This window comes from Urocitellus parryii, chromosome 8, assembly GCF_045843805.1.
Source record: "Urocitellus parryii isolate mUroPar1 chromosome 8, mUroPar1.hap1, whole genome shotgun sequence".
NCBI classification, from domain to species: Eukaryota; Metazoa; Chordata; class Mammalia; order Rodentia; family Sciuridae; genus Urocitellus; species Urocitellus parryii.
In genome coordinates this window covers 38,338,711-38,366,048 of record NC_135538.1, presented here as the reverse complement: position 1 = coordinate 38,366,048, position 27,338 = coordinate 38,338,711, and the positions used below count along the sequence as shown (strand labels likewise).

Here is a 27,338-nt window from a genome sequence, read left to right as displayed (position 1 = left end):
ATTAGGTTACAGCTCTCATAATCGAATCATTTCACTTCTGATCATTCTTGCACTGTTTCACACTTGAGCTTTTGCGAAACATGCATATCCAAACTATAACATTCCACCTCTGTCCCCCCAAACTCATATTCACCTCACAATGCAAAACATATTTATTTCATTCCCAAGAGACCATAATCTTAACAGTTCTATCGTTTGCCTAAAGTCCAAATACAAAAGTCTCATCTGAGTCTGAAGGCAAACTCTTAGATTTGAGTCCCTGTAAAGATCAAAGCAAGTTACATATATCCAATATATAATAGCACAAAGTAAACATTTCCATTCTACAAAGGAGAAATAGGGACATAGAAAGAAGGGATAATACCAAAGCAAGACCAAAATCCAGCTGGGCAAAGAAATCCTGTGGCTCCATATCCAGCCTGGGCTACATGGCATTGGGGTGTTCTCTCGGAAAGTTTTGTTTGCTGGTTTCAGGCCACATGGCCTCTCTCTTTGCTTGTTTCTGCTTGATTTCTGTAGCTTTCCTTGGCAGATGTTCCACATTACTGGCATCTCTTAATCTTGGGAGTCTCCACTTCATCTTTGGCTTTCTTCTCACATATTCATGAATCACCATCTTAGAAACTGCCTTCAGGGTTTCCAACACTGCTACTCTATTTCTTACCTTCCAGGCTTTCCTTTGAAATCTCAGTGGAAGCCCCCATGACCTCTCAACTTCAGTATCCTACATTCCTGCAAACCCAACATCATGTTGTTGATTCCAAGGTCTGCTGCAATTTTAAGCCTTAGCCAAGCCTCCTGGGACCATGGCTGCAGCAGCCCTGGAGTGCTTGAGTGGCTGAGCCTAACTTCCTAGGCCCCCTTTGCAAGCAGAGTGCCCTCATGGTCTCTTCTCAAAGGATGGTTTGTTTTTTCAGCCTTGAGCCTGAGCTGGGTTTGGTCTTGCCAATTCCCGAATTATCCTCAAGCAAGCTTTCTTATTGTTTTTAGGTAAAGAACTTCCTTTTAGTGTCTGTAATCTCTTTGACAGCCACACCTTCCTTAACCCCAGTTTTACACTTACTTTACAGGACAAACTGTTTTTTAAATCCTTCAGCTCTGTTTTCTGCTCCTGCTTCTCACAGTAAACCTAGCTGAAAGCTTCCAGCAATATCCATGTCGTTTCCTCAATGATGTGCTGCCTTGAACTTTCCTCCACTGAATTAAATAGTCCATTGCCTTCAAATCAGCCTTACAGAAAGTCTCAGGACATGCACAAAATATAGACAATTTCATTGCCAGAATCTTATAAGAACAGCCTCTAGTCTAGTTTTCAACAGAGTCCTCCTCCTCTGGAACCTCACAAGCCCAGTGTTTACTGCCCGAAATCCTATCGGCATTCTGCTCTTCCAAGCTCTCACCAGAATTGTCCATTAAGCTCTGCTTACAACATTCTAAGACTTCTCCGGCCTGCATCTCTAAACCTTTCCAAATTCCTCTCAAACCAGTTTGAAAAGTTTCTGAACCACATGGTCAATTAGTCACAACAATGCACCCTCTTTCCAGTACTAATTTCTGTTTTAGTAAGCTTTGCATCACTGTGATCAAAATACCTAACAAGAACAACTTAGAGAAGGAGAAGTTTATTTTGGCTCAGTTTCAGAGGATCAGTGCATGGTTGGCTGACTCCATAGCTCTGGACCTAGGGTGAAGCAGAACATTATGGCAGATGGGTGTGTCAGAGAAACGCAACTTAGAGCACTGATAAAGCAGAGGGAGAAAGCTCTGCTCACCAGTGACAACCTATAAACACCCAAAGATATGTCTCCAGGGACCTATTTCCTCCAGCCACACCCTACCTGCCTATAGTTACCACCCAGTTATTCCTTTTGTGGATCAATCCGTTGATAGGTTACACCTCTCTTTTGTTTTGGTGGTGGTGGTGGGGGGTTGATACTGGGAATTGAACTCAGGGGCCCTTGACCACTAAAACACATCCTCAGCCATTTTTGTATTTTATTTAGAGACAGAGTCTCACTAGTTGCTTAGTGCCTGGACATGGCTGAGGCTGGCTTTGAACTAGCAATCCTCCTGCCTTAACCTTCCGAGTCGCTGGGATTACAGGCATGCAACACTGTGCCAGGTGAGGTTACACTTCTCAATCAAATCATTTTACCTCTGAACATTTTTGCATTGTCTGACACATGAGCTATTAGAAGATATCACATATCCAAACTATAATACACTGCTTATGCTTATCAAAGTATCATACACAAAAATCTGCCTTTAAAGCATATAAGAATTCTTTGTGGCTGCTAGCAATATGTCATTGTTAGTCCAGGTGGCTAATTTTACAGAGTCTGGGTAGGAATCTGCAGTGGCATTATAGCAATGTGTTCAGACTCTGGCAGTGAGTACTATGAATTAAGCTTCAGTATATTCTTTCTAGTAACTGGGGAAGTTACTTGTTATATGTTTGGGATCCAGGAAGGTCTTGGTCAGGATTAAATGAGATAATTGATGGAAAGTGCTTAGAATAGTGCTTGGTAGATATCAAACATTCAGTAAATGTTAGCTGCAGTTACTGTCTTTCAATTCATTGTGACAGTGGCAGAAGTTCTTGATAGGTGTGTGATTGAACTCTTTAGAGCACTGGAAGCCCAAGGAGATCATCAGATCTGTGGTAGAAAAATGAAACAAACAGTGAGAAACCTTTCTCTGAGAAAAAGGTATCTGTTATTAATTTTTTTCAGTATATGAGGTTTCATGTTTAGACCCTTCATTCTCCAGAAATCACCCTACTTTCCTGGGTGACCTGTGGCCTCATGGAAGGCAACATGGATGTATGAATGATGTTTCTGCCTGAATATTTCTCCTTTGCTGAGTGAAAAAAAAAATGAAAGCAAATGAAAAACAACAATGATAAAATCATAGTATGATACTATTATATTTATCATGTAAAGAGTAATAGTTAGTCTGTGACTTAGTGAATATTTATTAAATGGATTTGTTGAATGAACATGCCATCAGCTATCCTATTCTTGGATAGGATAGACTATCCAAGACTAAGTTCATCTGTTTATCTTAATCTTCCTTTTTTTGGTTCAGTATCCTTTTAGGTATATGATGAAAACTAAGGTTATCTGCCCCCAACAATACAGAGGTGAACAGCACACAGAGATGAATTGAGGACTATAGTTTATGATATCCTGATATACATACCTGCGTTTCTGCACACACACACACACACACACACACACACCTTTTGTTAGCTTTTTATAACGGACCAAAACATCAACATAAACAACTGAAAGGAGAAAAAGTTTATTTTGGCTCATGGTTTCAGACCTTGGTGTACTAGCTTCGTTGCTTTGGGCCTAAGGTAAGGCACAACATCAAGGTGGAAAGCTGCTCTAGCTCATGGTGGCCGGCAAGCTGAGAGGGTGGGAGGAAGGGGCTGAAGACAAGATCAACCCTTCCAGAGCACTCCCCCAGTGTCCTACTTCCTCCCTAGGTCTCACCTCCCCCAAACCCATGTAAATTATTAAACCATCAAATGGATTAATACACTGATGTTGTTTGAGCCCTCATGAGGCAATCTTCTCCCAAACCCTCACCTCTGGACTTTGGAGACCAAGACTTTAAGTACATGAGTCTTTAGGGGACATTTCAGGTCCAAACTATAACACAGATGTGCACACATGTGCACACACATACAGCATGCTATGCAGTTCCAAAAGGATTTACTTTGTAAGATATGTGTTAAGGAAAACACAACTCAGTATGATAAATGTGGTAAGAGCATAAAATAAAACTGGAAATAACTAATACAAAATTGCAGTATATAAAACACTTAGATTATGTCCTCGTTCTGTCTTTACACTTGTACCTATGTTCACTTACCAGAAAAGGTATGAATTTTTTTAAAAACAACTTAATATTTAGTTTTATTCTCTTGAAATATCAGGTTTCACTGTTCTTTTCCTGTTCATGTAAGTCTAATTATGTCTCTGTTTTATGATGTCCTATATATTTATCTTAGCTAGTTTTGTTAAGTGAATTGTTATTTCAGTGAAGAACCCCACATTTCATCTATCTCAGTTCTAATTCATGAGCAAATATTTACCTTGTTGACCCATAGCAAAGTCAAGAGGTTTTAATTGTATTAGGATCATCCAAAGAAATTACAAAGTTCAGTTACAGCAGGGATTTCTAAAGTGTGTTTACAGTGAATCAGGACATTTTATCCTGAATTTTCTAGTCTGTTTTCTATCTAATCACAGCTTTTCATTTATAGTGTATTCATTCACTACCTATATCTTACTGACACCTTCCTATTAACATTCATATTTTGAAGACATTGCTGTACTTCTAAGTTTTCTCCTTACTTTGAAGGCATTAAATTCTTGCATCAAAAGAGAAGACAGTTTAAAAAAAAAAAAAAACTTTTCTTTTCATGTTTAAGTACACTTTTATTTTGTTCCTGAGAGATATTAAGAAAATTTGGTCCTGACCCTCCACTAAACAGTATTTTGTATCTGGAAATAATGAGTAGAAGCCAGGAAGAAGGAAAGTCTGTCATTCTTTATTAAATCTAAAAACTCCAGGTAATGAACAGACTATTCCTAGAACTGGGTGGACGGTGCACAAAGATACTTTGTTTTGGCATGAAAGGCTCTGTTGAAACTGCTGTTTTTAAGTTTAAAAACTATGTTAACTTGGTTTAACGTCTAGGAAAGCATTGATACTTGCCAATTTTTAAAGACCAAAATCTTTAGAGGGAAAAAAATTGAATAGTTCAGAGTTAAAATATAAAACATGTCTTTTTAAATGTGTCAAACTTGGATTACCTCCAACTTTACAAGTATTATCATAAGGAAAAATTTTGTTGCTCTATTTGTTAAACAAATTGGAAGGACAGTTTTTGGATTTTTTTTAATTAAAAAATTATGTTGAAATCAGTTACATAAAAGGCACATTGCTTGCTGTGAATTAGCTGAGATGATGGCATCATTGGGTGGTATTCCCATGGGGGTAAGTCTACTTATGACAGCTGCTTTCTCAGCTGCACCCTAACAAAGGTGGGGACATGGCCCAAAATCCATTGGTACAGAGTCATAGGATATAAACTGAGACCACTGCATATATTTAGAAACAAACTTAAATAATGGTCATAACTTAATTTTAATAAGTGTAATCTGATGATTACTAGGATCTTGTCTTATTTTCAAGATAAATTCAAAGATTTGGTTGCTGGTTTTGCCATCAGTTCTGGATCTATCATAGACTGAGGCCCAGTCTATGATGCCCTTAACACTTAGGCAAAAAGTAAATTGTACAATCAAAATTTTAACAAAAATGTCAGAACATTAAATAAGAAAAAAATTTTCACATTCTAGAATCAATTTTGAGAGGTTCTTTCTCTCTCAGCTCATGTTTTCTCATATTCTTTTACACTCTTGAAAATATAGCTTTATTATGTTTTCTCGTCTAACATTTTTATATTATTTTTCAAACTTTTTCCACTTAAGACATAAAATTGCCAGATGTTCTCATCAAAATCCTTTTCATTCTTCATGATTTAACTAAAAGCCCTCTTCTTACATGAGCAGTTGTAACAAGTTCTCCTGTGTGTCTGTGTGCCCAGACTATGTTATTAATGCCCATATCTGTCTCTCCTGATTAATGGGAAATAACTACAGGGTAGCAGATTAATCATCCTAATATTCCCCATTGTAACTAGTCGGGTGCTTCGCCTTTGGGTATTGAATTGAAACTAATCATTTACAGCAAAGTGACTTAGTAAGAAGTTGAAGTAAGAAGTGAGCAAAGTCATAGGAGTAAAATGTCAGTGAAAAGAGGGTAGAAGTGGCAGCATTAGTTTCTGATGAAGTAGAAAAATAATTTAAGTGTAAAAACAGCAAATAGGGAGTAGACAATGAAATATGAGTCATAAGCTTGCACGCACTGAACACTGTTGTAATCAAATATATAAACCAAAAATGACTAGAAGTGCAAAGATAATTTGAAAAAGTTACAGTAGTAAATTTGAATACTTTTCATTCAGAATCAGATTAAGTCTACAATTTATAGGTGCATAGCAGAATAGACTGAAATAAAAAGTGTGACTTTAAAAACCATCTATATAGCATCTTACACCTCTTTGTTAGAGCTAAAATTTGTAACGTCCATAAAAAAATTTGTTAAAAGGTCATATAATTGGCCAAAAGTAAAGCCTTTTATTTTTTGGAAATTAAGATTTTATATTATGGTTACCCAATTCATAATCAAATGAAGTTGAAAAAAGATAATATAAAAAAGTTAAAAACAAAAAACTTTAGCTGCATAGAAATTAACAAACACCTAAGGAGAAAATGAACACATATTATAAACTTCCCAGAACATAATGAAGAAATGATATTTTATACCTCAGTTTTTTTTTTTTTTTTTTTTTTGGAACACAGCATAAACTATTCATTGTTAACAAGTAAAAGCAGAAATGGAAGAGACTAAAAAACTATCTAATAAAATGAGAAAAGAATAGAAAAATGAATCAACTGAAAATAGGAAGAGAAAAATATTTAAGGGTAAAAAAAAGGAAAACAGAAAGAAAAAAGCAATAATACAATGGACAAGCTAGTTCAAAAGCTGGTTACGTGAAGAAATAATCACCCTTAAGAATGAGATTCAATGATTAAAGAAAATAGAAACAGACAAGATGAGTTGAAAAAAGAGAAAACACCAGAGAGAAAAATGGAGGACATCATATTCCATTACAATAGAGGTGAAAACTGAGAAAGTAGAAGCTTTCCTTGGAAAAAGATGGGCTCTAATATCTTTGTAGTACTTGGATCACTCAAGTTTTCCACCTCTTCTTGGACTAATTTTGGTAACTTACAATTCCAAGGACCTGTCTTTTCTTTTTCTTTCCGTTTTTACCAAGGTTAAAACAGAAAACTTATTTTCCCTCCAGTAGTCAGACCACACCTGCACAATGGCTTTGGTTGTCACATGTATAGAAACCAACTAATCTGAGAAGAAAGACTTCAAATGATATCTAAGAAAAAGTGGGGCTTCACTTTAGTTTGAATTTGAAGTGTCTCCAAAAGACTCATGCTAAAAAGGGATGATCCCTGGCTGTGGCACTGTTGGGAAGTGGTGGACCTTTTTGTATATGGAACCCAGGGGGAAGGAAGTTAGGTCATTTGTGGCATGACCTTGAAGAGATATGGAGGCCCTAACCCCTCCTTTCTTTCTCTTTGCTTCTTGGCTGCATATCAGGTATTTTGTCATAGGGAGAAAAAGCTGACTAACACAGGATGTTTACTTTGAAAAGACTGAAGTGGTGTGATAGCTGTCTTCAAGTACTTGAAGCTCCATTACCAAGAAGATGGGGTAAAAACATCTTAGAAGACCAAAGAGAGAAATTTTAAAAACACCCTGTCATGGGGCTGCGGTTGTGGCTCAGTGGTAGAGTGCTTGCCTTCCAAGTGTGAGGCACTGGGTTTGATCCTCAGCACCACATAAATAAAATGAAATAAAGGTCCATCAACATCTTACAAACATTAAAAAAAAAAAAAAACCACCCTGTCATGAACAGGAAGAGATTTAGAGGAGCTGCTAGATTACTGGCCCAACATGTCTTGTTTTATAATCATTTCCCCTTAATCTGTTACCATTAATGTGCCCATGCTTGAGTCAGTGGTTCTAGTGTGCCTACTTACAAATCCTCGAAACTGCTTTGTATTTACAGAGTTCAATCTCATATTTCATTGTTCAGAGTTGTTAAGAAAATTTTCTATGACTTTTTCAAAGGTACAGTTATTTTCCATGACTAAACCAATGACTTTCTTTTTTTTTTTACACATCGGTGCATTATAATTGTGAATAATGATGGGATTTGTTGTTACGTCTTTGTACATGCACACAATTTAACAATATAATTTGGCCCATATCATTCCCCAACACTTACTCTATCCCCCCTCATCCCACTCCCTTGGTCCCTTTCCTCTACTGATCTCTCTTTCATTTTCATGAGATCCCTGCCTTTCTTTTCCTTTTTCCTCTCTAGCTTCCACAAATGAGAGAAAGCATACAACCCTGGACCTCCTGAGTTTGGCTTATTTTGCTTAACATAATGGTCTCAAGTTCTATCCATTTCCCTGCAAATGAAATAATTTTGTTTTTTTTTATAGCTGAATAAAACTCCATTATTTATATGTACCACATTTCCTTTATCCATTTATCTGTTGATGGACACCTAGGCTGATTCTATAGTTTGGCTGTACTGAATTGTGCTGCTGTAAACATATAAATCAAGGACTTTTACTTTGGGCATTTTTAGGATATTTAAACCTATCATAAGGGCCAAGAGAAAGAAACTAATGAAGAAGGAGAGAGAGAGAGAGAGAGATGAGTTGCAGTTTCTTGTGGGTCTACGAAGTCTTTTAAAACTTAAAAGTTGTTTCATGAACTAGTACCTAGCATTTTCATGTGTTCCTATTCACCAAGATTGAACATGTGGGCAAGATGTTTTGTTAAAGCTTCCTTTTCCCACTGAAATGATGTTAATTATTGTTCTGTGGTATTGGTTCAGCTGAAAATATTTCCTATGGTGTACCGTGCTTATTACTGTGCATTATGTAGTTTGTACTTTTGTTTATATGCCTTTAATAATATGCTTTTGGAGGGAGAACACTGAATTATGAATGAGAATACTGAATTATGAATGATTGCAGAATTCAAAATGTTCTCCTAAAATGAGTAATAAGCACAAAAGTGTTTTTAATTTCTAAAATTAATTTTGTGAAATACTTTGTGTAAAATGTCAAGAAAGACAAATCTTTACATTTACTAAGTATTCCCTATCTACCAGGCACTGTTTTAGGCATTTTACATACATTAGCTCAAGACAGCTCTAATCCTCCCAATTTGGCTGTTTTATTTCCATCCCAGTTTACAAATGCAGATTCTAGTGAAGGAAAGATTAAGGACAGAAGAAGATTAAAAGAGGGTCAGTGCTGGTTTGACTCTGGAATCTATTCTTGTGATTAGATCTTGTGATCTACCTGCAACAGCTTTTTAAGCTAGAGCTAAAGCTTTAGAAGGCTTAAATGCAGTTTTGATTTTGTACTGGACATCTCAGAATTCTTTGATTTTTGAGCTAGAAGGGATGTGTAATAATGAACTAGTCCATCTCTAAGAAAGTTGATTTTTGTGACCCTGGTTATCCAGCGCACACAGAACAAAGGCAGCACCAGGACTTTGTGGCTGATTCCCACCACGTCAGGGTTCTATGAAGAAATGACCTGTATCATGTCTTTATTTTCAGGTTCTGAGAAATTGGAGTATCTCATTTAGATTAGTGATGCAAAAAAGTATGTAACATTTCAACAAAATGAACTCAAATTTCTTCTTTAAGAAATTTCACCACTCTAAAATGTAACCAAATATCTAGTCTCTTTTTCAAATTCTGCCTTTCAGAAAGTTCATTTTAATCATGGTTGACTATGTACTCATTCCGTTTAATCTGAGCACATGCCACACATTCTTGTGTCAGTCTATTTATTTAGTAATTTGCATAAAAATACCCATCATAGTAATTATTGCTTAAAATTAGGGAGTTGCCTTCTCAAAGACCCAGTATTTACTCGTAAAAAACAGATTGCTTACCATCTGATAATATATCTCATTATGTTTTCCCCAGAGAAAATTGGATTCTAGTTATGATTCTTTCTAATAATTAAGGAAGAAATGTTTATTGCCCTTTCAATTCTGAATATTAACTTTTTACTCACCTATTAAATAAAACTTTTTGTAATTTACCTTAAATTATTCTTATCATGCCTCTTTACTGTGAGATTTCCAGTCGTTTTAACTGTGCAATGGAGAGCAAGTTAGACCCATTCATTAAAAATACAAACATGATCCTTTGGATCTAGCAATTATGATCTAGAGCAATTCATCTTGTAAAGGTTAAATTTAAGTTTTTCTCTCCTGTTAAGTTTTGCTTTTCTGTAAGTTTAAGTTCTGTCTTCCTGGAACCCGAAACTTATGTTAAAAACAGTTACTTATGTGAAAATGTACCCTGACCCAACACACCCTGACAAAACGCATGATTATTCTGTAATGGTTATTTTGTAACAATCCCACTCTCGCACCCTAACTGCCATATGAACTTCCCTGTTTAAACACTGTATAAAAACTCTGCTTAAGCTGTACTCGGGGCTCCAGTTTCTCTCAGGAGAACTCTGAGCCCCAGCATGCTGGTTCCCCCCAATAAACCCTTTGCTTTTGCATGAGACAAGTCTCTTGGTGGTCTCTTCCTCGGATGTTTGCCCAACCCTAACAATCTTACTGAAATACTTGTACACATGTGAATAATATATGTATAAATTTATGCATTGCAACATTGTTTGACACAGCAAAATATTGGAACAATTAAAATGTTCATCAAGATAGGAAGGAAGACAGACTGGTTACAGTAAAGTAGAATACTGTAGTAGGCAGTTATTAAAAACAAAAGACAGGAAAACTCATTGTAGGCTGGTATGAAAAATCTCTAAAATATTTTATCAGATAAAGAAAGCAAGGAAAATAATATTTTCAAACTTTATTTTTAGTTTTGGATTGACACAATATCTTTATTTTGTTTTATTTGTTTTTATGTAGTGCTGAAGATCGAACCCAGTGCCTCATATGGGCAAGGAAAATGCTCTGCCACTGAGCCCCAACTCTAGCACACCATTTGGGTTTTAAAAGGACAGAAAAAAAAAATATATATATATATATACACACACACACACACACACACACACACACATACATTTGCATTTCTCATATATGCCTTAAAAGTTTCTGGAAGAAAACCCCAATCATTTGTCATATGAGTGGGGAAAAGAGGACACTTATAAGACAGACTCACTAATTGTGTATCTACTTTGTACTCTTTGGTATTTGAACTCTGAGAATTTATAATCTTATAAAAAACTGAATTAGAAATTTTAAATGTACATAAGTGTATAAATGTTTGAAGCATGATAATTCAGGGTGAGGAAGGGGGAAAATAAGTTTAACAAAAAGGTATGACTGTATGTAGGAAAATACATTTGGACTGGTTGTAGAAAACATGAATACCACATTAATTCTATAGTTATGAACTATTTAAACATTGTTTTGATGAATCTTTAAGTTCTAGGAGAGCTCAATTAATTCATTCCAAATAACATGTCATTGCAGTTTTAATGTGTTTTTGCAGATAAGTCCTGAAGTTGAACACTCTTTCATGTGTTTACTAGTTATTTGGGTATTAAAATGCATGTTCAGTCTTGACTGTTTTCCTATCAGGTTAGTTGTCTGCCTTTTTCTTAATATTTTAAAGTTCTTTACATATTCTATATATGAAAGACTTAGAAGGTATATCAAATACCTTCTCATGCTTTGTATTTTCACACTCTTGACAGTAGTGTTTGTTGGTGAACAGAGGTTTAAACTCTATTATATAGTCTTATTTATCAGTTTGTTATGGTTAGTGTTTCGGTATCATCTTTAAGAAATCTTTTTCTTCCCCAAAGTTTTGAAGATAATTATCTTCATATTCTTCTTGATCATCGCAGAAGTCTTCCTTTTTTCACCTTAAATTCACTTATACACCTGGTTTGAGGTAGGAATCAAGACTGATATTTTTTATGAATATCTAAGTAACCCAGAACAATTTATTCAAAAAAAAAAGGATCTTCCCTATTGCTCTATAATGTCAATATATCTAATGTCCAAATGTAGGTGGTTTTGTTCTGTACTCTTTTCTGATCCAATGTTGCTTTTTTTTTTTTTTAATAATCTAACCTTGTGCCAGGGTCAAACTATTATAATTATTGTAGCTTTATAATTAGTTGTTTATCTTGTAGAACAAGTTTTACTACTTTTGTTTTTCTAAATCAAGAATGTTATCCTAGTTCATTCAGGCTCCTGCAGCAGAATACCATAAACTGAGTAGCTGCTGTAGTTTGATCTTGAATGTCTCCCGAAGGCCCCTGTGTTGAAAGCTTGGTCCCCACCTTTGGCACTATTTGGAAGTGGTAGAAACTTTAGTGGTAGAACCTAATGGAAGAAAGTTAGGGGCATACCCTTTAAGGGGATGATGGCACTGTAGCCCCTTTCCTTTTCTTTTTCTTTCCTTTTTTTTTTTTTTTTTTTCCTGCTCTCTGGACGTCATGAAGTAGACAGACCCCTTTTGCCATGTGCCTCAGCCATAATGGACTGCACAGTCCCAAAGCAACAGGGCCAACCTCCTCTCCTCTGTGCACTGAAACCATGAGCCAAAACACACCTTTTATTAAGTTGATTATCTCAGGTATTTTGTAAAAGCAATGGAAAGTTAATGAACACAGTAGCATATAGACAACAAATTTGCTTTTGATAGTTCTGGAGGCTGAGATCAAGACACCAAGAGATTGAGTATCTGGTGAGGATCTCTTCCTCATACACAGCATCTGTATAATGTGTCCTCACATGGTAGAAGGGGTGAGGCAGATCTCCAGGGCCTCTTTTGTAAGGGCACTAATTCATTTATAGGGACTCTAACTTCCTGACATAATCATGTTCCAAAGGCCCAACCTCTAAATACCATTACATTGGTAATTAGGTTTCAGTATAAGAACTTTGGGGAACACATTTAGTCCATAGCAAGAATCATGTCTATCCACGCATATTTTAGAACTGACTTGTAATTTTGAACCAAATTTTCCTCAAAAATAAAAAGAAAGAGAGGGAGGGAGGAAGAGAGAGAGAGAGAGAGAGGGAGGGAGGAGAAGGGGGGGGAAGAATAGTTGGGTTTGCATCTTAGTATAGAATCTACTAATTAAAAAACAAAGAATATCTCTCCATTTATCTGCTGCTTTAATTTCCTCAAAAATATCTCAAGTATTTACATGTGGAGTTATTGAACATCTTGTGTTAGATTTATTCATATTTGATGTGTTTAATATTGCTGTTGACACTGTCTCTTAAGTATTTTATATTTCTTGTTACTGGTATATAGAAGTACATTTGATGTTTTTATCTTGATCTATTCAACAAATTGGTAAACCTACTTTTAAAAATTCCGATACTTTATCTGTAGATAATTTTGAATTTTCTGCAGATACAATCATGAAGTCTATAAACAATGAGGGATTTTTAAATCCTTGCTTCTAATTGTTTTATTTTCATATCCTCTTGTCTGCTTGCATTGGCTATGAGCTCTCATCATTGCTGATAATAATGGCAGTTGGCATGATGACCCCATGCCCAACTTACGAAGAAAGTGTCAAATATTTCACAATTATGATGTTTATTATAGATTTTCTTGTAGAGCCATTTATCCAATGAAGGAAATTTTAATTTGTTCCTATTGTGCTAAAATTTTATCATGAGTTAATTTTAAATATATCAAAAAATTTTCCTGTCTGCTTGGATAATCATGTGGTTTTTCTCTTTATTTTATTAATATATGAGTTATACCAATAGATTTGTAATGTTAAACCAGTCTTGCATTCTTTGTATATAGCCAGCTTTATTGTGATATGTTACCTTTTTATGTATTGTTGGCTTTAGATACTAATATTTTGTTTAGCATTTTGTTTAGGATTTTTGCATCTGTTTTTATTAAAGAGATTGGTCAGTAATTGTCTTTCATTGTCCTGTGTAGGTTTGCTTACCTTATATAGCAGCTAGTGCAATGGTTTCCTCCTTTGCCTCTTTTTGTCTTTTCTATAAAAGAACTCATGTAATATTGGTGTTATTTCATCCTCAAAACTTGGTAGAATTTACAAGAGCTGAAGTTTTCTATTTATAATATGCCTTTTTCTTCTGATTGCTTGTGAATAAGTTTCTGTGTTTGGTATTTGGCACTTTCATGTGGTGCGTCTATGTGTAGCTGTCCCTGTGTTCATCATGCTTAAAATGGACAAAACTTTTGGCCTGATGTTTTTCATCATTTTTTTTTAAATCAAGGTATATATCACAGGGACCTGTAGTATCTGCTGAGTAGACAAAAAAGCACATATATCAGTAGAACATCCACCTCCCAATAATCACTGATGATAAAGTTACAGGGAAAGCTGAACTTGAAAACAAATTTGGCCCTATGGTGCTTGGCAGAACAATTAGTATGCACTAAGAGCTTGGAGCTGTGCTCTGTATGGGGTAGATGCCATGTGTGTTTCATGTTCATGTTTTTATTGTGGTATTCTCTTTTCCTCTGCCATATGTATATGTTCCATGTTTCAGGACAGGAAATCTGAAATCCCTTGGTATTGAGTGAGCAAAAGGCCAAGGCACTATACCTTCTCTTAACCAACCTTATAACCCTGATAAATGTCATACATTATACGTTCCACAAAGTGAGTCTTGAGGCCTCAGGTTTATGCTTTTCTCTGTCCTTTTCTTTGGAGGATTTAATTAATTAATCTTCCACTTCAGAGGTCCTCTTTACCTGAGTCACTAAATTGCTTTGGAGCGCTCCCAAGTTCCAAATTAGCCATCTACCTCAGGTGTTAAGTGGATAATAATGTCTCTTACTGACACCTTGGAGATTGTTTTAGAGTTAAGTAATTTATTCTTACAAGAATGGACATGATTTTGTTCAGCAACTCAGCATATTTTGCCATGATATAAATAGTGGAATTGATTGGTGAGTGTTCAATCATCAGTTAGCCTTGACCACAACAAAAGTGCAAAATAACTTGGTTTTCAGTATGTTAAGTATGTAAAACTCCTGTAAAAAAGTTAAATAACATGATTGAAATGTTAATATGGTATTAAAACATTTTGGGAGATATATAGATAGCTTTTTAAAAGACATCTAATTTTTTAAGCCCACATGGAAATACTTATGAATGCGGCGTCATGATATCTGGTATTTGCTTCAAAATAGTATGATAGGACCAGATGAGTGAGGGCACAGAAAAAATAAGAATGGCTATATATTGACAATTATTAATCTGGAGTATGACTACTTAAGGATTTTAATATTAAACTGCCAACTCTTACATGTTTATAATTATTTCTAATGAAAGTTTTTTAAAAAAATATTAGATAAATATCAAGTAAATTAGTGCCATCAAGTCCCAAGTTGCTAGAAGAGACTACCAAGGCTAATTTAGTTGCTGCATTCTGAGATTCCATGAAGGCAAGATTTATGGCATAATATACTTTATATCATGGACTTCTTATATTAACTATCATATTGTAGAAACTCAGTATTTCTTAATACATCAATAATCTTTGTTTCTATTACTATAAAATTGGTTCTGAATCATTTCCAGCAAATATATCCTTGTAAACTGTATTTTATTAGAAGTTTCTCAGTAAGTACCACCTACCAGTCCACAGGCTATTCAAGTCAAAAACCTAAAATTGATTCCTCCCTTTACTTGATTTCTAAATATATATATATATATATATATATATATACACACACACACATACATACATACACACACAATATAGTATATATATGTGTTTATGTATATGTATATATATATATGTATACTACCATGTAGCATATGTATGTGTAGTATATATGGTATACCGTGTATATATATACATGTGTATATACAGATGTATATATATACATGTGTATATATAGATGTATATATATACATGTGTATATATAGATGTATATATATACATGTATATGTATACACACACACACACAGGAAATAAAATCAATGTGTAGAAGAGAGATTTGCACTTCCACATTCAGTGTACCATTGTTCACAATAGCTAAAATATGAAATTGACCTAAGTGTCCATCATTTAGGATAATAGAAAAAAATGAGTTATTTATGCACAATAGAATAGTAGTCTTTAAAAAGAAGGAAATCCTGTCATTTGTGACAATATGGATGAACCTGGAGGCCATTATGTTGAATAACATAAGCAGAATGATGTCAGAACCATAATTATATTGGAATCTAAAAACATTGAACTCATAAAAACAGGAAGTAAAATGTTAATTACCAGGGGTTTGGTGGGGTGGGGTGGGGAGGATTGGGAGAGGTTGGTCAAAGGATTCATACTTTTACTTAGAAGAAATAAACTTGACAGATCTGTTATACAACATAGTGATTAGTTAATAACAATGTGTTATAAGCTCCCAAGGGTTTTAGTGTTCTCACTAAAAAAGAAAAAAGAAAAGAAAAAAAGTGAGATAATGCATATGTTAATTAGCTTAATTTAACCATTTCACTTCACAATATATACATATTTTAAAACAACATGTTACATACCATAAATATACAATTTTTATTTGTCAATTTTAAAACATCCCAGTTGGTTCTCTGGGCACCTCTTGCTACCAAGTTCAGTCATCCATTATCTACTACTTGGACAACTGGTGGTAAGAGAGTTACAATCCGAGAGCCACTATTCTTCCAACCTGCACTTCTGCTCCTGCACAGTGCATCCTCCTAGAAGAGCCTGATTCTTTTTTTTTTTTTTAATGTAAATCAAGACATTACTCCTCCCCTTAAATCCTTTGATGATTTATATTGAACTTAGAATACAGTGTAAACTTAATCATTGCCAACCAGGCCTGTGGGATCTGTCTCCGGCCTGACACTCCAGTATCATCCCATGCTGTTCCCTCTCTCACTTAATATGTTTCAGTCACTCTGATCTTTGCTTTGAGCACAGATATATCAGGCACATTCGGCACCTTCTTCCCTGGGGCCATTGTCCTGGTTTGCTTTGCAGGCAGTGTCTTCCTCTGCATGTCAGGCCCAGACACTTTCCCAGACTCTCTCCCTATGTGTATGTAGTTCATGGTAACACTGGTTACAATCTTTTTGTTTGTTTGTTTACTTATATTGCATTTTCTCCAATATGATGTTTCTCTCTCCTGCCATCTCAGCAGAAGTTCATCTCAATGCCTGATCCATAAAAATCACACTTCATTGAAATTTAAAAGATATGATCAATTGTAGGATGCAGTATCATGTTATGTACCACTAAGAAAGTAAAAGCAGTGCAAATTAAACTGTGGCTAATGACTATTGATTCTGAAACAGTCTTGACTTTTCAGATGTCAAATGATTATTTTAAAGTGCATCTTGAATTAATGGAACACTTATTTGTTGACTAAATAAATGAATGCACTTTGCTTAGTCAAGATTTTTTTGTTTGGCAGTAATCTTTTAAGAAAATTATTTTCTAAAAAAAAATACACATATAGAAACCAAGAGATCAGACAGATCATGAATAACACTCTGCATGAAAAAGGCATTAGTATGAAGAAATATGAGAGATTGAAAATATTATGAGAGTGATTTTTCAGACTGCCAATTATTGGCTTATTGGCAAGAATTCCAACTCTGAAAATGAAATTGTCATTTGTAGGGAAATGGATGGAACTACAGACCATGTTAAAAAAAATAAGTCAAACTCAGAAGGTCAAGGATTGTATGTTTCTTTCATATGTGGAAGCTAGAGAGAAAGAAGGAAATGGGAGTGGGGGGCAGGGATCTCATGAAAATCAAATTGAGATCAGTAGAGGAAAGGGACCACAGCTGAGAAGTCTGGAGGGTAGGGGGAAGTGTTGGGGATTGACATGGGCCAAATTATTTTCTTATATTGTGTGCATATATGAATATGTAACAAAAAAATCCCATCATATGTACAACTATAATGTACCAGTAAAAAAAAAAAAAGTGGAAAGGAAAAAATACTTAAAAAAACCCAAAATACAATAATTTCAACCTTGAATATGTAAGGTCTTGAGTCGGCCCAGAAACTTGAATTCTCAACAAACATTACAAGCAATTTGTATGCAGTTGTCCTGGAAGAAGATTTAGCCTTCCACTATACAAGGTAACAAGGAAGAAAAGATGGGGTCAGAGTTGATACACTGGTAAAGCTGGCAGTGGGAAGACAGAAGAATATGCATCTGATTTTTGCATGTTCCATAAAATACTGTATAAGGCTATTGGGTCAATAAGGTAGGATAGGGATTTTGAAAGGAAGAGAAGGTTTGGAATAGTCAATAGGAGAGTATGTAAGCAAAGAGGAATTTATATATGGGAAATAAAATGAGTTTACAGACAAATTTAAGAAACATCAAAATAGAAGACAAGGTGCTTGTTGGATGTTGAGTGGTAGGTAGCCCAGTGTGGTTGACGAGCACCCACTGCTGAACGAGTGACAAGGAGGCCTGGTCTCTTGAGCTGCAGAAGATGGTAGTCCCTAAACTACATTCCATTTCCCTAAGACATGACTATTCCCAGATGGCTGTGAAATTTCTGCATCAATGGTTATCATGTATTTAGATAAAATAAATAAACCTATAGGTTGAGGGAGTCTGGATTCGAACCCTGACCTGGGAATTGAAAACTCGGTCTCCAAAACCAATAAAGTGTACTGCTCCCCAATAAAAAGGAGCCCTTAAAGTGACTGAAATGAGCAGTGTGTGTGTGTGTGTATGTGTGTGTGGTGTGTAATGAAAAGAAACTCTCATGTGCTACAAATGGAATAGTTTTCTAATTTTATAGGACAAAATGCAGATTCCCAAGGTAGCGATTCTACTCTCATCCTCTGGTCCAAGTTCATCTGCACAGCCTCAGCTTTCCATACTCACACCCTTGGGCCATTCTTATTACACATCTTTAATCCCCCCCCCCCCCCCCCCCCGCTAAGGTGATGATCTCTAAATTCAGATGCATGCCCATGTGCTGTTTAAGTTGATGGGGTTCAGGGATGGGAACAATATGACCATCCCTGTTCTGTGTGCTCTGCTGTATTCCCCAGGCCTCCTTTGTCTGTGCTGTTTTTTCGGTCTGCTTGAATGCCTTCACCCTTGCTTGCCAAGTCTTTCAGATCTTAAGATCTTATCTGGAGCCGCCTCCCTTCTACCCAGAAGCCTCCTCTGAACCTCCCCAGGCGAGGTTCCCATGCTTCCCCATGCAGTCCTCTGACACCTGCACTCATCATGCCAGGTGTTGACACTCGCTCTGTCCTCACTGCCTCTTGATCAATGGGCACCTGTGAAGCTTCACTCCCTAACCCAGTAGGAGGCTCAGGATTGGCCTTCAAAAATGTCAACAGAATGTTGAAGGGGGAAATATTTCATCATTTTTGAATGTTTAAGTTATATACTTCACCGAGCCAGACTTCTTGTTTTGTAGTTTTGTCTACATGAACTCTCTTGAGGACTGTTGTCTTAAAATAATTTATTAAATCATAAATAGAGGCCAGGTGTGGTGGTGCACACCTGTAATCCCAGCAGCTCAAGTGACTGAGGCAGGAGGATCATGAGTTCAAAGCCAGCCTCAGCAACTTAACAAGGACTTAAGCAACTTAGCGAGACCCTGTCTCTAAATAAAATCCAAAAAAGGGCTGGGGATGTGGCTCAGTGGTTAATCGCCTGTGAGTTCAATACCCAGTACCAAAAAAAAAAAAAAATAGAATCAGTATACCATGAAAACACCACAATGTAAATAGAAAAATTTGAGTCTGTAAACAGACTCATCAAAAAGAGTAAAAAACCTGGGTAACTATTTTAAAAACAAAGCTCTTTGGACCACATTTTATACAGTAGTAGCATCAAATAAGTATCATTTTGTACTTTCATCAGATCCGTAATGGTTCAGGGGTTTAATCAAAGTCAGACTCTCTTCCTCAGACCCTTCCATTTGGTATCATTTTTTGCTCATATCCTTCACGGTATTAATTAAACGTGTCATTCTCATGCACCCTTCACCCTCCAACTTCGTAACTACTTTCCTCAAGTTCGCACAGTATAAACAGTAAAGTTCAAAGTTACTGTGAATTTAGGCTTTTCAAAGTTACATTGCTCTTTGTAACGATTTTCTCCCACAGAGCCTGTGGCTTCCTCCCCTTCCTGCCTCGGCCTTTAGGGTTTGCGTTTCTCATTCAGGTGGATGTGTTTTTATTTCTCAGAATGTCAGTCACACAAGGGAGAATCATCATGTGCCATGTGGGGTTTTCAGTGCCTGCCTTTGCTATATTAGGAAGGGCAAAGAAGATTATTATGCCATAGAGGAGTTCCTATTCACTAATAAAGGAGAGATTCTAGCCCTTCTTATTTGAAAGTTGTTTATTTCCTTCAGCTTTCAAAAATCAATTGTGTTCACATTTTGTGCTTTAATATTTTACTGTTATTTTCTAGTTTAGCCATATCTAGAATCCTGTACAAAATGCTAAATACATGAGTTCCTCTGAATAAATTCGTTTTGTGAATTTCATCAGTAATAGCCAATTTTTTAAATTTTATTTTGCACCTTTGTGTTTGATTTATTTTTCTTCCTTGCTCCTGAGCTTCTGGAGACATAGGAGCAAACGTAAAATTAAAATCATAAGTGGAGGCCAGGTGGAAGGATCATAAAAAAAATGTTATTTTTTTGGCAATGATTTTCAAACTACAAGATATATTGCATAATATACTTTACAAAATATCTTCTGTCCTCTTAAAGTAAAATGTGCCTAAAGTTTAGTGCCGAAATATTCTACAGTAATGACATCTGAAACACCTTGTAGTTGGCACATGGTCTAAATGTGGCTCACCCTGCTGTTCCTATCATTGGCACAGGGTGTGAATGCTGGCTCATCGTGGTGTTTCTAGGATGGGGTTGAAGTTTGTTTCCTAAGCCTGTGGCTTAGGTTCACAAATATGATCAGAGAAAACGAAACATCCAATAATAAATCAGTATGGAAACATAGTGATTATTTTGGAACTGCCTAATACAGGTATCAAAGTGATTGCCCCTCATTGTTATCTTTAAAAATAACAGACAACCCTTTACTGTAATCAAGATATAACAATATTTAATGCAAAAAAGAGAAAGAAATTTAATAACCAATACCACCTGTTCTTTCACACAGGTACAACTTGGCCAAGTAGAAATCAAATGCCCTATCACAGAGTGCTTTGAATTCCTGGAAGAAACAACTGTTGTCTATAACTTAACACACGAAGACTCCATCAAGTATAAGTACTTCTTGGAACTTGGCCGCATTGATTCCAGCACCAAGCCGTGTCCTCAGTGCAAGCACTTTACAACCTTTAAGAAAAAAGGACATATTCCCACCCCTTCAAGATCAGAAAGCAAATATAAAGTAAGCATGTTCACCAGAGTTGTGGGTTAGAATGTCACATGATGGGAGCAGCCCTATTGGGCCAATTTGTGGTGGGCATTAAGTGGGCTTCCTTCCCTTCCCGGAGCTGAAGGTGAGCATACATTGCCTGTGATTCTGAAAATGTGTGGTCTGGGGAGACTGATGCTAAGATGGCACTCTTGAGGATTTAATTAAAGATTTTTTTATTGACTTTAATCATGTTGAAAATTCATCTGGTAATACAGTTGGAAAGATAATCCTTATTAGAGTAATACTCATTACCATTACCAATACCAAGTTAATACTATGAGCTTGATATTGAGTTTCCTAGTGGTCCCAGTGAAAATCTCTTTTAACTCAGTAATAAAGGAAAATAATGTAAAATGTTATTCATTTTTTATTCAACAAATATAGAATACCAGTGTATGCTTGGCATTGAGCTAAGTTTAGGGGACACAAAAGTAAAGGTGACATTGTCCCTGCTTCATAAAATCTAATAAAGATGTGTTAGTCAGTTTTCTGTCAGTATAACAAGTAACTGAGATAATTGACTTATAGAAAAAAATGTTTATTTTGTCTCACAGTTTTGGAGGATTTAGTCCATGACTAACTGGGGCTCTCCTTGTGATTAGGGAGCAAGAGAGAGCTAGGGGAAGGGACCAGGTCACACAATCTCCTTTGAAGGTACAGGCTCATTGACCTGAAGACCTCCCACTAGTCCTCACCTCCTAAGGCTCTACCAACTCCTACTAGTGCCACCCCGGGGAGCCAGCCTTTATTTACCATCCAGGGGATGCTTAAAAATCAAACTATAACAGAAGATAAAAGGAGACATATTCTCTAAAATGACAGTTCACTGTGATTAGAAAAGAACAAATACCATCCCCACTACACACACACACACACACACACACACACACACACACACACACCTATTCATATAGGGTGCTTGGGGGACACTTGCAGGAAGCTGGGCACTAGGATGTCAGGAATAGCTTCGCTGAGGAGGTGGGGTCTGGGCAGAATGGAGAGCATTTCAGAGCTCAGAGCAAGGGGTGAGTAAGAGCTCAGGTGCAGAAGCTGAAGCCAGGCCCTAGGAGGCAGCTTTGCAGAGACAATGAGGAAAGAACAGTGAAGAGCAGTCTGGCAGGTAGATTAGAGCAGTCCTGTGGAGTCTTCCACACTATGCTCAGAAGTTTGAATTTAATTCCATGAGCATTACAAAAGATCATTGTGGCAGCATTCAGAGGCTGTCACAGGAGGCCAAGACTGAAGGCTGGGAAACCAAGGCAACAGCTGTGGGAGGAATCTTTGACTCATGGCCCTGACTATTGTAGAACTGCTTGGAGAGTTTTTAAGATGCACAGGTGCCCCCAGGCCTACCCCAGAACAATTGTCTTGCAAAGTTTTGAGCCTCACCAGGTGACTATTAGTCAGCAGGACAGGGAACATTTTCAGTAAATGAAGCAGAAAACTAATGAGGCTGTGGCAGTAGTTTTCATCCTTGTTATTACAGTAAATGGCAGGATGAAGTGGTTTCAAAGGCTGTTCGAAATCATCTCCATTTAAGGTAAGTTTTTGCCCATGTTTTGAGTCTTGGAAGCAGTGTTCTGTACATTATTCTTCCTGTGGCTTTGAGGGAACCCTGGTGTGGTTTAGCAAGTACCTTCTTCTGCCATTACAATGATGAGCTGGAGTATTCCTGAGTCAGTCAGAGCTTCTTAGTGACTAACTGGTCTTTGCAACTGCTTGACTCTCATGGTTAATATTTTTATTTCTGGTTTTTATGCAAGCTAGCACCTTTTAGGTATAATTGTTAGGAGAAACCTTTTGTTAATTTTCTGTAAGAAATGTCATTATTGACATTACAAAAATGTAAGACTAAAATAACTACCCTACAGTGATATTGACTACTGACTTGATATGAAATACTTTTTTGTTACTATATGTCTTTATTTATTTACTTATATTCCAATTGTATGTTAATTGATTTTATCAGGAAACTTGTAGTTTTAAAAGTATTTGTTATTTTAGAACACAGGATATTTTACTTTTTTCTAAATTATGTTTAGAATTAGAGATAAGTGAGGTTATTTGTGATATTCAAAATGTACACATAATTGAACCAAAATGGAATAATTGAATAATGTCAAAATGTATTGTTCTTATTAAATGAGTCAAAGGATCATTTAGAGACAATTACAGCAGCATAAAATGTTATAAGTCTTATTTCATCTGAAATCATGCTGCAATGAGCATTACTTATCACAGTGCACATGTATTGAGAATGAAATATGGAAAAACTGCAAATACAAAATCCTGTATGTGTATGATTTTTAAGTGAACCAAAGGTATCCTGATAACACTTCCCAATGATCATCCCCTGATATCTGTCAGTCGGTTATGGGTTAGGAAGAGAAGCAGGGGGCAAATGGATCAAGATATTAAATCTTGCAGATGCAATTGTTTATTTCTTATAAGCACAGGAAATGTAAAGTTGCTCTGGGAAGAAATTCAATACATAGTAAGTGATAATAAAGCATTTAAAATCCTCAGGGGGTAGTATGGCATAGAAATCTAAATATGTGTTAGTCAACTTTCTGTTGTGTGGCAAAATACCTGAAATAATCAACTCACAAGGATATTTCAGGATTTCAGAGGATTCAGTTCTTGTTGGCTGACTTCATTGCTTTTGGGCTTCTGGCCATGCAGATATCATGGAGATGAGTGGGTTGTAGAGCAAAGCTGCTCACCTTACAGAGGCTAGAGAGCAGAGAGAGCAGGAGCCAGGATCCCAACATGCCCTTCAAGGGCATGTCCTCAAAGACTTAACTTCCTTTCCCTAGGCTCTCCCTCCTAAAGGTCCCACCACCTCCCATTAATGCCACAGGCTGCTGACCACTCCTTTAGCATATGGGCCTTTGGGAGACACTCCAGATCCAAGCTATAGCACAATGTAAAAAGAAACTATAAAGCCATTTCCAACCAAAGTAAAGTTACTACCAAATGTGGGGATAATTCCCCTTTTCTACATTGTACACAGTTATAGGTATGATTCAAACACTTCCTGGGTCTATGATGTGTACTATTTTTAGTGTAACCTTTATGTAGCGTTTATCATCGCTAAACTCTAAGCTCTACATTAACATGACCGGATTTATATGCCTATACCTGTCTGGATATTATAGGCAGGGAGGGCTCTGACTCCAGCAAACTCCTGTGATGTTCATGGTTAAAGTATAGTACTCTAAACTGGCACTAAGGTCTTTATTCTTTGTGGTGAACAGATGGACATCTTTTGTTTTGCTGTATTTTTTTTATTTTAATTCAGTTTCTCCAGTAATAGAACTCACTTCCAAACTGTTATAGCTTATCATAACTTCAAAAGTAGTGAATTCAAGTACTCAAATGCAACAAGCTGCATCCTAAGGCAACTGCCTTATGTTTATATCCTTAAGTGGGTTTTGTAACTGTTGATAAATCCCTTGTAATGTTTATCTCAGTTGTACTAGTGCTTTTGTTTTGTTTTGTTTTGTTTGGGGGCAGTGCTGGGGATGGAACTCAGGACCTTGCACATACTGAGCAAGAGCTCTACCACTGAACTGTATCCCCAGCCCAATGGTACTGCTTTTGAGTCACTGAGTTACAGTATCTTGTTCTAATGTTATTCTTTGAGCATTTATTATTGTTTTTTTTTTCCTGAAAATTTAGAATCACTTAATATAGTAGGCTAAAGTTGTTTGGAAATGTTATGATTGAGTAAATGCTTCTCACATGAAGGTTGAGATCTAAAATATTATATTTGGGGATTTCATTTTCATGCATAGCTCTTTGTAAAGACCACTTGTTAATTATTGTGTAATCAGCAGATGGGAAAAGGTTGAACAGAGTACAGTCAAGAAGCAGTAACCAGAACTCATTTTCATGTTCTTTATCCTTAGAAGCACTAATTCAGCAATCTCAGCTGGAAAAATTTCGAGTAATAGAGCTTTTCATTGTGTTCTGAACATTGTCAACTCATACTATATCAAATTAAACAAGTACATTCCTGAATTGAGAGATTTACATTGAGACAACCTTGCCTCTGGTCAAATCCAATTTTATTCTTTCATTCATAATATTTATGTCTTCTCTCTGAAACTCACGTCATGATGCTAAAAGGTTTTATGGATCCCATTTCTACAAGATTGACTTCAATTTCCAATTTGAAATTTAATTTCTAACCTAAATAGTTCCTAAAATTTATTAATGCCACACCAACTGCCCATCAATTTGGAAATACATTAGTAGTGGGAAAATTAAAAAACTTAAAAAAACATAATTGTGACTGTTATATACTCATATGATGCTTAGAGACAGACATATTATGTTTATGTATCCAAAATTATGTATCCAAAGTGTTTCTTCATAGCAACTATCATCTGGGGTTTTATGGCATATATCTATGCCTATTGCTTTACTAGTCTCTAGGAGGCCAGGACCTGACTTGCTTCATTCCCTACTTCATTTCCATTCACTCTACAGTACCATGTCCTGTGGAGTATGCATTCCAAATACCTCTGTTGAAGGAACTAATAAATTGTCCAATGTGTAAATAACATTTGGAACTGTAATGAATGTAGATGGAAAATTCTGAGTGTCTAGGAGAAGAAAGGACATGGAAGACTGGGAGGACTTCACTGAAGGGCAAACACACTAAGCCTTGAACTGCTGAATTGACCAAGGAGGAAAGTTGGGTGAGAGCACTTGTTTCAAACTAGATCTAAATTCTCAGCCTGCCACATACTAGCTCTGTAACTTTGAGTACCGTTTTCACATCTTTCAATGGGAACAGTAATGGTATCCATGTCCTAAGAGTATAGTAAGAACATAATGAAGTCACACGTATAGAGTGCTTGGCATTGCGACTGACACATAAAGTGCTCAACGCATGCTAAAAATTATAATGCTCATTATCACTTAGGCAAGGGGAGCAAAATGAGCATCCCTGGCTATGGAGAAAAGAGTAAGGAGTCAAAATGAACAGAGATCAGTGCGCAGTGGGAATAAAGCAAGGAAGAAATTGTGTCTGGAGGAAGAAAGAAGGTTTTGCGGAGTGGAAGAAGGTTTGGTTTGAGATATGCTAATGGTGTTAAGTTTGAAGACTTTTGGGGGGCATCAAGAAATAGATGTCATGAAACACTGTTCAGGAGTGACCTGATAGAAGTCATCAACCTTGAGGTGGAAGAGAAGGAATTTTGACAAGGAAGTCATGAAAATGAAGAGCATATGTTTTTCAGGGAAAGAACATTGATGGTTATTCTGTTGTTCTTCATGGATGAGAGGGGAGGGTAGAGGGTTGCACAGGATTAAAAGCCACTAAGTTATTTCACTCAGGAGTTCACTGTGATAGGTGCAGTTCCAGGTTCCTTTCCCATCCCAAGCGTAGGCTGCTTTGCAGTGAGAGTTGAAGGTCATGCCTCTCCACACAGGAACATGGTGAAGGCAATTCTCTTTATGGTTTCCTTGAGGCAAAACTAATAATAATTCCTCCTGTTCTTCCCACAAATGTTAAGCAGAACCGTCATCATTTACACAAAGGAGCTGTGACTCATCGTAAGGTGGAAGAAAAGAACCAATAAAATATCCCTGAGAAACTCTCTCTGTTCTGACCTTATATCTTTAGCAGTCTTTTATTCTCTTACAATTACAAGCCCTCTGGGTAGAAATCACATTTTATAAAACTGCACAGATGTATTATTTCCTTGTGTAGTAAAAGAATTTTTCTAAGGGCTTGCAGAACACCATAGAGTCCATAGGTTGTCCTTAATTGGTGTGCTTTACAATGTGCTGAAGTTTTCTTTGGTAGAAATGATTTGAGAATTTCTTTTCATATATAGAGATGTGTAATGCTTGCCCATGAAAGTGTGATTAGTGTGCTCCTTTGCTCTTTTGTTTTTCCCTGACACCATCACTTTAAATTGACAGTGTTTACAAATTTGAGAATTGGACCGTGATTCAGCTCTGCAAGGTCAGTCTAGTTTATGACACATGCTGATTTCTCTTGGTATTAATGCATCATCCGTGTCAGAAACCAATAGAAAACAAGTGTAGTTTGTTAAATGATTACTGCTGGCATAGATTTATGAGGGAGATAAAATGAGTCGTCTAGTCCACTTAAAGAGGCCAGTTAAACAAAAGGGGTGTTATACTCTTCCTTTGACAAAATGTCTAATGCCCAGCTCTGATGCCGGCCTACTAAATTTCAT

The 27,338-nt window shown here is 36.4% G+C and overlaps 1 protein-coding gene across 3 annotated transcripts in view; it reads left to right on the top strand.

Annotated features, from left to right (window-relative positions):
* The window catches only part of Rnf217 (ring finger protein 217), a 127,453-nt gene that overhangs the window by 61,868 nt on the left and 38,247 nt on the right, over positions 1–27,338 (top strand). For all 3 annotated transcript variants that reach the window (XM_026380761.2, XM_077801611.1, XM_077801612.1), the window contains exon 2: positions 20,857–21,090. In XM_026380761.2, coding sequence (XP_026236546.2) covers positions 20,857–21,090 — 234 coding nt within the window. The remainder of the gene's footprint in view (positions 1–20,856; positions 21,091–27,338) is intronic.